General features: G+C 38.0%; 1 protein-coding gene across 1 annotated transcript in view; it reads right to left on the bottom strand.

Moving 5' to 3' along the window:
• Window positions 1–4,179: 4,179 nt before the first annotated feature.
• The window catches only part of CMTM4 (CKLF like MARVEL transmembrane domain containing 4), a gene marked incomplete at both ends in the record, with an annotated part of 31,481 nt that continues 21,370 nt past the window's right edge, over window positions 4,180–14,290 (bottom strand). Inside the window, 2 exons of the mRNA XM_082489465.1 lie at window positions 4,180–4,353; window positions 5,248–5,346. Of these exons, the coding sequence (XP_082345591.1) occupies window positions 4,180–4,353; window positions 5,248–5,346 (273 nt within the window). The remainder of the gene's footprint in view (window positions 4,354–5,247; window positions 5,347–14,290) is intronic.

Genomic DNA, 14,290 nt, shown 5'->3' with positions numbered 1-14,290 from the left:
TTCCTCACCCTGAAGCAGACACTACACAGATCAATGAAAGCGGCTTAACAAAAACTAAATATTAAAACGTAAGATAGATGAGGTATGAATATATGAAATGAAAGGAACGTTTGGAGAGTAAGAAGGAATCAGCTTTACTAAGAAGTGATGAACCTGTCAAATCGGTTCTTAATTACGGTTTTAGACACTTCTCTTGTCGGCAGTTTGCACACCATTACAGGAATGTATGATAAACGAACTACGGCTGACAAAACTGAGCAAACATAGCATTAAAAGGAAAACATATTCTTACAACTCTATACAACAGTTATTATGCTGTTGCTTCAATCATATCTTATGCTTTAATTTATCTTTTGATGTCTAAGCACAGGTTGCAAAATTTACCATAATTCCTACGTGCAGAAATACATGGAGATTGCATATCCGAGGACTTAGTCTGATGAACAAGGACTAATCAGAACCGTTATAGTTTTGAGTATCCCATTCCAACAAGGTTCAACTGTCTAGCTTTAATTTAGTTTTATTTACAGTGGGATTTGAGTCCCTTTACAGAGCTAAACAGCACTCTTAAGGAGTAAAAGAAATTATCCCTATATGCTCAGCAATTACAAGCAAGACTAACTGGCTGGGAGGAGCAATTTAGTGTCACTTTTCTAAGCAAGTTTCAAAAAAAATTTAAACTTTCTGCCCTATTTTCTTCCTTCAGAACTTTTTTTTTTTTTTTTAAACAACAACTGCAGTTTGGATAAGCCTTAAAATATTACCACCTCTTCAATACACTGTAAAATTAAGTTGGGAGGGTGGGGTGGGGAATCAACCATGTATATATCATACGATGTTAATGTTTCAAATTTTGTTGTTTCCCACAGCTACTTTATTTCCCTTCTATATAATCCAAATAGTAAATAATGTCTCTGTAGAGTAATAAATGCTTAACTTACATTTTTAGAAAGTATGTACTGTACAATACTAAAATCATCTTTGGTCCCCAAAATAAGGAAATTACAAATTTACATTTGTTTTTGTGTTGTACAAAGTGTATCAGACAGTATTTTTTAAATTAATATTCTCTTTGAACGCTACCCTGAAAGCTGTTCTAAGCTCAAGTCATGATGTAAGTAATAAATAATGGCATACTGTTCTCAGCTCAAGAAAACCTATTTCACACGTAAAAGCACTCCAGGTCATTCAGGTATGCTATACTACACGATGAAATACTACACTGTATTAGAAGTATAACTGCATCATTCTGCATTTGTCATTCCAGCTAAAAGCTAACAAAAGCTTTTCACGATCTCACGCCACAAAAAGGTCAGTGAAGTTATCCTTTTTGTCGGGCAGGAAAGGTGCATGGATTTGAAAGATACCAAATTCATAAGCCTGCAGAGGCACGAGAGCTCCCACACCTCTGAAAAACCAGGACCAGCACAGGGAGTACAGGAAAGAAAGAGGGTGGTCTCTGAGGCACGCACCATTTCAGCCCTCGGTAGCCAGCAACAAGGATGCACTCCTAAGGAAAAGCCTTTGCTATACATCACCCAACTTCTGTTTCTTGATTTCAGGTGAGGGTTCCACTCTAAAAGCATGGATCTTCTGGAGGATACTATGCTGTATCTGAGTAAGGGGGGTCGTTTTTTTTGGTGTAGGGGTTTTTTTTGGTGGTGGTTGGGTTTTTTTGTTGGTTGGGTTGGGTTTTGTTTTGTTTGGGTTTTTTGTTGTTTTTTTGTTTTGTTTTACAATCTTTATATAAACTGCTTTAATACCAGTTTACAATTCCAGTCTAGATACGCTTGTGCTACTTTTAAAAAGGCTCTTAACTGACAGTATCTACAAACTCCCCTTGCAAACTCTGGCAATACTAGGCAGAGTGCTGAAAAACAGCAGGGCTGTAACAACTGTACTGGCAATAATAAACTTCGCTATTTAAACTTTGCTATTTCTATTCTATTTCATACCACAGTGAACGTGGAGCTGTCATTTACTTGTTGTGAAATGCACAGTAATGCTGGTGAGACACCACCTCAATAAAATGCCTATGTTCTAAACCCAGCTCTAGAGGTTGGCTTATGTTTTGATTTTTTTTTTTTTTTTCAACTGGTGTTCCCTTTGGCGTTTGCTTTCAATGAAGCACAAGAAAATGTTACTACAGTAACTGGTAAACCATTACTCACTAAGAAAATGCAAGTTTTCTTTAACCTCATTAATAATTCTTTCTGAATTTTAATCTCCATCATAGCCACTAAGGTGAAATGCAATATAGACATCAGTAAACTGAAATGAAGACACATCAGTTTTGTCACCGTTTTTTCACACATAAAAATAATGATCTGTTGCTTGATTCAAACATCGCAGCGTTAGGTTCACACCTGCCCCTACCCCAGTTCTCTCCAGTATTAAAAAAGCCCAGGCACTTCTATTGATCTTCTGTTTGGAATAACCTGGTTTTCATATTTAAAAGTGACCTATTGCAATGTATTGCTGTTTGTTCTCAAGACTCCGGTTAACTGCAATCATCCACTTAAGAGCACAGCTCCACAAGAACACAACACAAAGTGTTCAAGTCAAATACGAGATAAATTCAGGCATACGTGGCATACAGCTTCACTAATTTCAAAGATTTCATCAGCTTACACCAGAAAGGAATCCAGCTCTAGACATCTCCCCTATGCATTTTTTTCACATAACATGCAGGCATGCATATGCCAAATAATGGATTACACTGATAAAAACATCCATCAAAAAACCCCAGAAAAATAGCAAGGGACATCCTCCTTAGAACATGATGATATTGTCTAACTGATTACTGCAGAATTCAAGTTTTGGGTAGAGAAAATAGCCTTCTTTTCACTGGAAGTACAATTAAAATAAGAAAACTTCAGTTAGGTAAAACTATCTGTAAACGAATCAATACAACCATATTACTCTTCAAATATCTAAACTCATTTTCCAAAGAAATATTAGAGAAAAAAATTTGCAGAAGCACTCAATTACAAGAAAAAAAAAAAATCACTTTTTACCTACTATCAACAGTTTTAATTTTAGAAGAAACAAACAACCCTCCAAAAAGGAAAATATTTATCTTACATGAATCACAATATTTGAACTTTAGAAACACTTCATAAGCACATCGTAATTTTTTGCTAGTTCTTGCTTACCCAAGGCTTCTCAGAAAGGTTGAACCTAAAAAAAACCAAAACCCAACACCAAAAAAACAAAACCAACAAACCAAAAAACCCCAACAACCAAAAGTAACAAGCCATGACTGGAATGCAAGTCTATTAGGTGACAACTTCTTTCTCTACTGCGCCCCTCAACCCCCTTCTCTCCACCCTGCCTCCCAAGCATCTTTCTTTTCCCATTTGGGAATGAAAACCAGAATGTATCCCAACATCAGCAGAAAACCACATACTTGCACTCGATGCATTATGGTGACCATTCAGGAAACGTGCTAACTTTGCACAAGTTCAGATCTGGCCAAGGCCACGCATTAACTGAATATGGCGATTTCAGAGTAACCCGAACGGTAACTACCTCAACACTATATCCATCACCTAAAAATGTGAAATGGTTGTCCATTTCAGGTATATAAGTGCACCAACAGTGAAACTGCAGGAGATCTTGCAGATGAGAATTGAGCTGCACTGCTGAGGCTGCATGAGGATGGATACAGAGAGTTTGTTGGACGGAATATATGGCTAAAGTTATTGCTATTTGCCCCTCATTTCCTTTTCGCGTGTATTAAATTTACTTTTGGTGGATTTCTTTCTTATATTAACTAAGCAATGTAGTGCTGGTCTTAGTGTTTACAACAGACGAGGAAACAGTGGCAGAACATGTATATTCAGAGTTTGCACCTAGGAGGGAAGGAAAGTACTGTGCAGTTAATCCAAAACAGTAACATACTGCAAAACATATATATGTTATATATTATACGGGATATATAATATATGTATATATATGTGGATGCCTTAAACGGATCTTGCTTTTGAATGACCAACATTTACTGCCTTCATGACAACAGCTTCTGACTCAATGCATCTCTGCACATATGCAGGGCTGGGCATTCTTTGCCACCATCTGATCTTCCTTTTCCTCCTTAAATAAAGAAACGACCCTTTATTCCATGAGGGAGTTAAGCACTTCTTCTTTTCCCTTTGCAGTCCCATTTGAATGTTGCTTTCACGCATCCAGACGCTGAATCTCAGGGCGATGATCTACTTCTCTGGATTCTGTCCGAGCACGTATGTAATCACTGGTCTGCCGACTACTTTGTTGTCTGCTGTTCATTCGCCACTTTTTAATAGCTAAATATGTGTTCACAGCATACACTGCCATTGCCAAGAAACCAAATATCTACAAGAAGTAGAAAGAATTGTCAAAGATAAATTTTGAAAACAAGAACAATAGCAGTTTCACAACAAATCCCTCAGAAACTTAGTTTTCTACTGCATTTGCAGTGACAAGTCATCATGGCCTGTAAAATTGATGGTTTTCTTCTTTAATGACCTAGCGAATCTGCAAAAGCAACGAAGATCAATGATCCCAGAAAAGAAAGTTCTCTGTCTACAAACATGACAATTAAATCCTGCAATGCAACTTCAATGGAGGAACCTCTCGTAAAGAAGAATACAGCTCCTCATCTAACAGTTCATTCCTCAGGGTGCACATAATAGTGAATGAATGACAAGAGAACAGACGACCAGTCCAGACCACCAGCCTGGAGCAGGAGCTCATTGCAGTTCTTCCTATATGCTTCTAAAGAACTGTTGTGTGATTTTCAATGTCCAGGATTTTTTATTTTTTTTTTTAATTACCAGCTCAAGCACTAAATTCATCTGCTTGACCGTACTGTCCTGGATTTAAAATCTTGAAGTAAAGTTCTACTCACTCCACAGAACAAAAACAATCTGTAGCGAGCAAGAATTCAGCAAGTTATGTGTAAGCAGCTCCAATTTCTTGTGAATTTTCAGCTCTATCTTTCCTGTAGTCTTTCAATACAGAGCCATATCATCTAAGCTAGCTACAGAGAAAGAAGCAAGGCTGCAAGTCATTTTTCTGTTTGTTCTTAAGACAAAGAACTCAAAGGATGTCAACAATTTTAAATCAGAATCAACGTACAGCCAACTGTAAAAGTAGAAGTAAATTGTGATGGCAAGGCAACAGGAGTACTCAATGAACATGTGGGAAAAGTTATTCTCAGTTTTAATAGAAGATAAGAGTAATATATAAAGAAGTCCAAATTCTTACCACAGCAGCAATTTCTGCTCCAGTTTTATGGTTTAAAGCAGCAAGTACTACAGAGGCAATGAAAAAGAAGAAAGTGCTGAGTCCAGTGTTGACCAGATCCTAAAAAAATAAATTCATTAGCATTACTAAACAATGACTCTTTGCTTGCTTTTATTAGAAGTGATGAAACAGACGAAGGTTAGAACTTAGAACAAGAACTAGAGCAATACTTTCCCACTTTCTGTGCAGTTTGTCACACAAAAGAAGGCAAAGATTATTACCCCGGGAAAGTAGCACGTGTGCGCACGTTAGTCTGTGAACAGAGGTCAAACAGCATGTACACATAAAGCACCAGTGCAGATTCTGGACGTGCTACCTCAATTTCTACTGGGTTTATTAGAAAAGTACTGTCAGCATAAACAATGAGCAAAGCTGTTCTACCTCGGCTGATGCTGAAGTAACCCAAATGTCACGCTTTAGCACTTCAGGAACCCCTTGTCCTCTTTCACATCACAACAGTGCTCCACGCACTGCCCAGATAACAGTCATGAATGTTACTACAAATTCTTTGAGGCCCTTACTGTAGAAGACTGCATGTCCTATGCTATTTCCATAACAGCTACCCGTATTGTGATAATACAGACTTCTATGTATTTATTGCATAAAATTGATGTTTCAAGCAGACATTTTAGAACGTATGCACAACACCACCCCAGGGGCACCTATGTTCAAGGAAAATCCTTGCTTTGCTCCAAGCACAGAAAAATGACAGGCAACATGCAGGGTCATTAACACATCATGGGAACAATAAGTAAGAGTTCTGAATGGCAGCAACTAGCAAAAGAATAATTACGTCAATACAAAACTATCTGATCAGACTTGAGGCTAAAAAAAAAAAAAAAATATCAAGTTGAGACTTTAAAATAATTGAAGAAATAAAGTGCTAGATTCCTTAGGGACTAGCTGTTCACTATGTTACGCCGGGTACTTTTAAAATTTTTTAAAACATTTGATACCTATGTACACTGCCCTGTACGTACACTGCAAAGACGTAGGGAACAACCGACTGTCAGGATAACTGAATGAATAGGTGAAGTCAGGGAGCAAGGAGGGGCGCAGAGGAATCAGGGAATGGCAGCTCAGCACAAATATCCTGAAGGAACAGGAGATCATGGAGAGGTGAATACTATCATTGCCAAAAGGGCTGGAAAGAAAACCAGTATATTACTTTGCTATGCAACGTACAGTTTTGAGTTAAAGAAAAAAAAAAGAAAAAAAAAATACACTGAGCATGCCAACTCCCACCATTAAAAAAAAATCCCATCACCACTCTTTAACTAGAATTCAAGGACAAATTTGTTCTACTTGACTCTCTTCATTCACACACAAGTCAGGCTCACTTCCTCTTACTGCTCCTCCACTTACTACAAGTATCGCGTTTTTTTTTTTATTGGCTTTTTTCCCCAAAGTACATCTTGTAAAGTGTTGTAAGAAGTTAGGCTTAGAAAACTGAAGATATAAATCTTAACTTATTCCCTGGGTATGAATCCCATGACTATGTTCCAGCTATGTAGCACAAACACTTTGAAAAAACCATTGTCATCCAGCCACCCCCGAAGCATCTGTTTTTCTAGCCATGACTTGAGAATGCTTTAGAAAGCAATTATAAAAACTGAAAGTTTCTGGCACCGCGTTATTCACAAGGAAAACTATTTTGAGGGCACTGACTCAGCGACAAAGTGAAGCGTACCTGGGAATAAGCTGTATGATGTAGCACTGTGGCCTGATGCTCACCTAAAGGGGGACTTTCCCAGGAAATCCGAGGCTTCCATTGCTCATCGCCATTTCCACCCAAGTGCTCAGATTTCATGAGCCCAGTAAGACCCAAACTGTCTTACCAAATAGTAAGGAAACAAAAGCAAATTGTGGATCTCAGAAACTCCTACCATCTTTTCACCTGCCAGCATATAATTACAGAGATACTTTATGTCTCCGTTCAAGCTCACCAAAACAGATGTTATCTGGTACTGACAGCAACAAACAACACTGGATTTTTATTAAAATATTTATTGCAATGTTAATTATATCAGATCTTGCCTTGCAGAGATAAATTAAGAAATAGAGATGTTTGTTAGAAAATAAATGGCATTTCACAATTTCTCCCAGTACCCTCCTCTCCAACTCTGAGTTTAGCAGCTCAACCTGTGCTTCCAGGGTAGCCAACAAGATCTGTGGTTCTCATCTGCACAAACCTTTTCCACTAGAGGGAAAGTCTCACTATACATGACAACAGCGACCAGACTCAACAGCATTCAACATTTTCATCAAGTCTCTAGAGTAAACAGATGTATGCCACTAAGAACTCTGAAACTAAATACTGAGAAGGCAGCTATGCTCTTGAATAATTAAAAAAAAAAATTAATTAAAATTTAGTTCAACCCAAGGTTAAGTTGTGTAATTTACTACCAGAGTACATTTGCCACCCACAGGAATGACCTACAGAATGAAGACGAAATCCTAGAAGAACTAATTCTGAAGAACTTAGTAATTACAGTAGGTAAGCATCTCAACACATGATGCCATGACAGAAAAAAAACACATTCCTTTGGACATATGGACATGATAGGTGTAAGGTGGTAATCTTACCTTTGCAAGGAACACTGGAATGCTGCATCCTGTTGCGGTATCCACATTTTTAAAAGAATGTTGAAATATTGGACAGGGTACAGAGAAGAGCCACAGAAGTTATTTGAAAGGAGGAGAAAATTTCTCACAGTATGAATCAAAGAACCTAAACTGCTTTGAATATTAAAAAGATTGAGCTCTGTACATGAAGACTCCAGTGTTCAAATAATAAAAAAATACTAGCTGTTTTGAACGATTAGCATAGAGAAGCACAATGTAATTAATACTATAACAAAATTAACAGCTGCAAAGTTAAGACAAAAGTCATACTCAGAATAAGTAAGTCAATTTTAAGGGAGCTAACCACCAGAACAAACAACCAAAGATGTGCTTAATATTCCACCTTTTCATTTCTTACAACCCAGAATATGTTTTTTCAGACACACTTTGTACTTCCTTTGTACCATACTTAAAGACTAAGTGGATGGCACATAATGCTCTATGATTTATTGGGTCAGATGGGCTTATTAATTAATCCTGCTGACCTCTAACTTTTTAAATCTGACAGCTTTATCACCTTGCCAAAGGAGAATAGTATAAGCAAGATAGCTAGACCTATCCACAACATGACAGACATTATCATCTATCTCCACGCTACAAATTGACTTGAAGGCTTCTTGTACATTCGAGATACCACAGAATATGAGATACTGCTGAAGTTAGAATGTTGGTGCCTTTGTCATTATTTTTCCAGGGAAACCAAAGATATAAATGCATTAGAAACTTTGTCATCACCGCTGGCATTTTATTTTATTGTACTTTTTACGAAGAATATCAAATTTCTCCTTGCAAAGAATCGAACAATTCAAATCTAATGGCTTGATTCCCTCTTGAAGCTCCAATTTATTCGTTTCTGCAATTCTATTTTCCCTGTTCAGCTGAAAACCTTTTAATGCAATTAATAATTGATTCACATAGATACAATAAGGCTGGTTTCTTAAAAAGCTAAAAACAACACAATCTTTCATACCCACAGATCAGACTGTTTGGAGCTTAAGGAGCAATGACACTTATCAATAACACTGACATACAATGGCAACATCACAGATGCAAATATTGGCGGAAGTTTTTAATCCAAGATTCAGTACCTACTACTTAGAGCAGAAAAATAAGAAAAGAAAAAAATACAACAGTTTTGGAAGAAGTCAGAGCAGAAACAAAAGAGAATGAACTACAGTAAGAATTCAAACAGTAAAGGACATGCCCTAAAATAATGTAGCTTTTTTCCACGTAAGAGAAAATGAATAATCATGACAATAAAAAGAATAAACTAATTGAAAAAATATGAGCCGTTTCAATTCTGGCCATGATGTAGCTGAAGTTCTTGCTATTATATTTATAGACAAAGTAAAAACCACATCACACAGATAGAAGAATTTCTGCTGAAATTACAGCAACCTCATGAGACAGTATGCTGTGCCATAAAATACTGTACAAAGCTGCCATCCATAACAGAGAATAAAATCTACGAGCTGAATCAAATCCACTCTAGACTGCTGCTGCTCCCCTTCTCCTTTCCAAAATTACTTAAAAATGAAAGATTGACTTCCGGTCACTTGCTAGTTATTTGAAAGTCATTCTGTTCAGTCACCAGTGGTCCTACTAGTCCAAAGGAGAGTATCCGAGGACATGTATTTGCTACTGCTGTCACCGGCTATTTGTCCCACTCAGAAGGAGCATAAGGCAGAGGGGGCATCTTAACTTGTGGATGAAGATGGGTTTATGCCAAGACAGCATTTTATACTATAATAGATGTGGTGAGGCTTTTGTTCTGCTGATTCTGCTCTAAAGGTGGGAAACTCTAGAAAAGGAAAGTGGACAGCATCCTACAGTCTTGCGTTTTTAAGGGTCTGGGCAGGTATGGTTCCCAGACTAATGAGGGTGAAGCTGAACTGGTGCTATGAATGAGAGCTCCATTAACAGACCTGAAAACTCCCGTTAAGTAACTTCTGAAAGCTGCAAGGCAGATCAACTTCGAAAGCTGCTGTTAAGTCCTCCAGTTTGGTACATTACCCAGAGTTGGCTCTGACGCTCAGAGATATCCATGAGCCTTTACCAGTTGCTCCCCATGACTTCAGACATGCAAACTTTTCAGAGACATTCAATCAAAATACATGCTCTGCCTTTTTATCCCATATTTCGTGGTGAAGTAAGAGACTGCACAAGCACCCAGGTACTATTTAAAAAGGAGACAGTGCCACATTGCAATTATAACGTTTATAAACAAAAATACGACATTTAAAGTGCTGGTTGCTTTTGTCACTTGCTTTCTGAAATCCAAGAGTTTGCATTTAGATGGAGTTTAAAGTAGCTAAATGAACATAGTCTGGAAAAGAAGCCTGCACATTTCAACAGCTTGACTTTGTCACCAAAGGTGACAGAAGTTAACAGCCTGCTGCTGTCCAGGTTATTTTCCACAAAAGAGAGCTCAAAGTAACATTTCCTTTAAGCTCCATTTGGGTTTTGGTGGTTTGTTTTTCAGTTGGCGGGGGAAGAGAGGGGAAGTGTGGTTATTGTTTTTTTAAATTTTTTTTTTTTTTTGCCTTTTTACATTTTTTGTACAACGCCCCTAACTTTTCCTCCAACCAGTACTTTACTTGCAAGGTTTGGGAACTTTTCCCTTTGTTTCTATATGAAGCTATCGATTTGAAGTTTACAAATATAATATAGTAGTCAGTCCTCTAAACCAAGCACCTCTGGTCAAACCCCCATAATTTTACTCGATAATCATATTATTAAAGATTGTACGAGCATTTTGCACCACGATTAAAAATGGGAACGTGGTTTCTCAAGCAAAAATAATTCCTAGGTAGAAAGACTAGAGTTATCTGTGTGAGCATTAATTCCCATCTCTTTTTTTTTCTAATTTATTTAGGCTTACATAGGTACAGGAGCGATTATTCAAACACTACATTCTGCTACTCCCAATTTACACAGTTAGTGACCCAGAGGGCAGGATTCAGGCTGCGCAGAGAGATCTCGGTGCCAGTCTGGCAGCGTGGGGCTGTGCTGCCCGGCCCCTGCACAGGGCTCACGTCCCCCTGGGTCCCACGTCACACACAGCAGCCCCCAAAGGGCTCTAACATTCATCTGCAGATGCTTCCATCCCGTCCCAGGTGTCTGGCACTCACTGGAAATCAGTTCTATTTCCAGCACCTCAAGTCAAGTATGTAAAAAAACACCCGAATTAACAGAAGTGATTTTCAAAAACCTTAGTCAGCCTTCCGAAAGGTCAGGGACAAGCTATGATTTTGAAGAAATGGAAGAAGTAGTCTCAAAACCAAGACTGAGATGGTTGTATTCTTATTTCTAACTATTCTGGAGTTGGAATACAAGCTCTGTTAGATGTAGTAACTCTGCTGTAAGTGACAAAACACATTTCTGAAGGAATGCTTCTAAAATCCCCGTTTCATTTCAGTTTCTTGAAGATCACCTGCCTGTTTCCCTCAGTTCTCTTAGCTGCTCCTTGCTGCATTCCCTGCATGTTTTTCCAATAAGCAGTCCTGCGCAGACAAGACCAGCAGTTATCATCACAAAACAAAAGACCTTACTAGCAATAACTATCAAACCATGTAGTATTTCTCATATTTGAAATTTGCATTTTTATTTCTTACAGAATAATGCAGCACAGTTTACACCATGCTGCACCAAATAAGAACTGTCCATGAAGAGCAGTAACATGGAGGAAATCAATTCTGACAATTTTTTAAATTTTATAAAATATTCATTTGTATCCTTAATAGGCATTGCTATTTTGACAGCAGTAAACATAAAAGCAAAGGATGACTGACTTCATTTCTCATTCAACAGCTAAGCAAGCCAAGGAAAACCAAGATGTTTTTTCAAAACAGAAAGGGAAAAAAATAAATAATTTTTTTTTTAAAAATCAAGATTGCCCTGTGAAGGCCTTTGAACTACAGCTTTGTAATTCCACTCGTTAGAACCAAGGTTGGGATAAGCTAGTTTTTCATTCTGGCACCACATCAAATTTTCTCCCAACTACTTCAGTGTCAGTTGCTTGCACACAAGGTTTCATCTCTGCAACAACTGAAAAAAAACCAACCCTGCAAAGATGATGAAATAACTGTTGCAGCAGCACAAAATACAACCACTGATCTCCGTCTTCAAAGAGACACACCTGACTCCTCTCTGTAGCAGTGCTTCCCTGGAACTGAGTTCAGGCTAATAAGCCCGGCGGAACTCTAATTAGTTTGTGCTGTGCTCAGTTCTGTGCCTCATCTTTGAGGCTGCTCTAGGCTGAAAAACTCTGTATTCAGAACTGCACACACACAAAATATACTACCAGAGTGTCAGTGGATGTTAAAAAAAAATAAAAGAAAAAGAAAAAGAAAAAAAACAATGGTTAAAATCCGTTGGAAGATTTTATTTATTTTTTTCCTACACACAGACATAAATAGTCCGTTCTACTGGCTGATTATGCAATGATTTACATCTGTAATGACTCAGATTTCTCTCATTATACAAATTCTCATCCAAGAGACACTGTCAAATTCCAGTATTCTCAGCTATTTGCCCTCACTTCTCCCCCTCCCTGTCATCTCTGTTCTCAGCCCTGAAAAAGAGGTACTGCAGCATTACAGTGGATTCTCTCTGCAGCAACAGTAACCGTCAGAAAGGGTGGCAAACCGCACGCAAATTCACCAGAACACCAGAGTTGCTACAATCTTCCCTTAACTGTCCTACCCTGTTCCTACTTGTAGAGGGCCATTTCGTCCACATGGTTTGGCTGCAAGACCTTAAGCTCTTGCTGTAAATCACATAAGACTCAAGTAATGAATTTTATTTTTTTTTTAAAAAAAGGATAATCTAGCCAAACACAAAATTATAGCAAACATTCAGTTATTAGTTAACTCTGAAACCCAACATTTCAAAGCAGCAGCTCATCAGTTAAGCAGGAACCTCTGCTGTGGTGTTGCTCTTCGTTCCAGTACGCCACTTGCAAGTCCCCTTGCAGAACTGGCTCCCTTTGAGCTGTGAAGCACAAAGGAAATGGAAATTTCCACCGTTGGGTTGCCCAGCTTTTGCATTTTTGCATAATACTGATAGTGCTGCCCAACACAGACAAGCGACTGTTCTTTCATCTCACTGTAACAGACCTGCCTCTTCCCAACGCACCCAAGCAAGGTGCTTCTCTGGCCTCACCATTTCCATGTTTGTTTCACATTTACCTCAGGGAAATGAAGAAATGGTTGGCAAGCCTCTAATGAGGATTAAAACAAAGCTCTTCTCCCCAAATGACTAAAAATATGTATTAAAAAAAATATTTAGTAAATTTGCCTATCTGTTAGATGCTAGTTTATACTGATCCACATTTTCATTCCAACCAGGGATAGTGGACATCAGACGATATCCACAGAGCATTGGAAACAAGTCTAATTTTAATAAAGTACTAAAGGAAGCAATCCTGTGTAGGACAATAGCGGTTGATGGCCTGGTACTTTCTAATATGTAGAATCATTTGAAAGCAAATGGTTTTCCTCCGAAGTTTGTGTGAGTACTGTGTTTGAATAAAAACGTCCTAAATTTAAGACTGAAATTCTTTCAAGCACTGTAACAGCCTCTTCTCACGTAGCTTCTAAAAGCAAAATTTGAGACTTTTCACAAGGGAAAAAGTCATTATAAAGTCATACATATGTTTTTGAAGCATGTATATTTATACAAATATACTAAAGCAGGAGTGACTTCCAACTAAAGCATTCAAGAGTGTGAAAGTGAGCTTGCTGTTCAGAAAGCAACTCCTGTGATAACTGTCATATACAGAGACCACAAAATTATCAGAATAACCATCAAAACACAGGAAAGTACTAAATATTGAAAGAGGCAAATAATGGATGAATATTTATCTAAATTGTAAAGAATAAAATGCCAAAATAAGCCAAAAAACATCCTGCTACAACTCTACATCCTTAACTTTCCTACTAACTTTGCCAAAGTAATCTCCCATAGGTGTTTTATCAGCGGCCTTTGATCTCTCACTCTGAACATGCAACATCAGACTACAGCTATCCGAACAATGAAGATACTCCCACACTCCTCTCAGAGTGACTGTCCCGTCAGACTGACAATTGTTAAAATCATGAAGCAATAACAGGAGGAAGGATGGTCTCAGCAATTAATGGAAGTCAGAAGCTTCCAGTTCTCGCTTCTGTTACAGATCTTTAGTATAAAGATGGAAGAAGCATTTCATCTTCAGTACATAACTAAAAGGATGAGACCTTGGCAATTCACTTCTACCTCTGTTGAGTTGGCAATATGAACTAAAGCAAAAGCATCTGCAGTGTATTCCATTTACCCTTCAGGTTGAGCTCCTATGTCACGTTGCTCCATGCTGTTTAGGTGGGGGGTTCCATTGCCCTAA

This window comes from Vanellus vanellus, assembly GCF_965231255.1.
Source record: "Vanellus vanellus genome assembly, chromosome: 12".
Lineage (NCBI taxonomy): Eukaryota > Metazoa > Chordata > Aves > Charadriiformes > Charadriidae > Vanellus > Vanellus vanellus.
The sequence above is the reverse complement of the archived record's forward strand: the minus strand, read 5'-3'. Positions and strand labels throughout refer to the sequence as shown.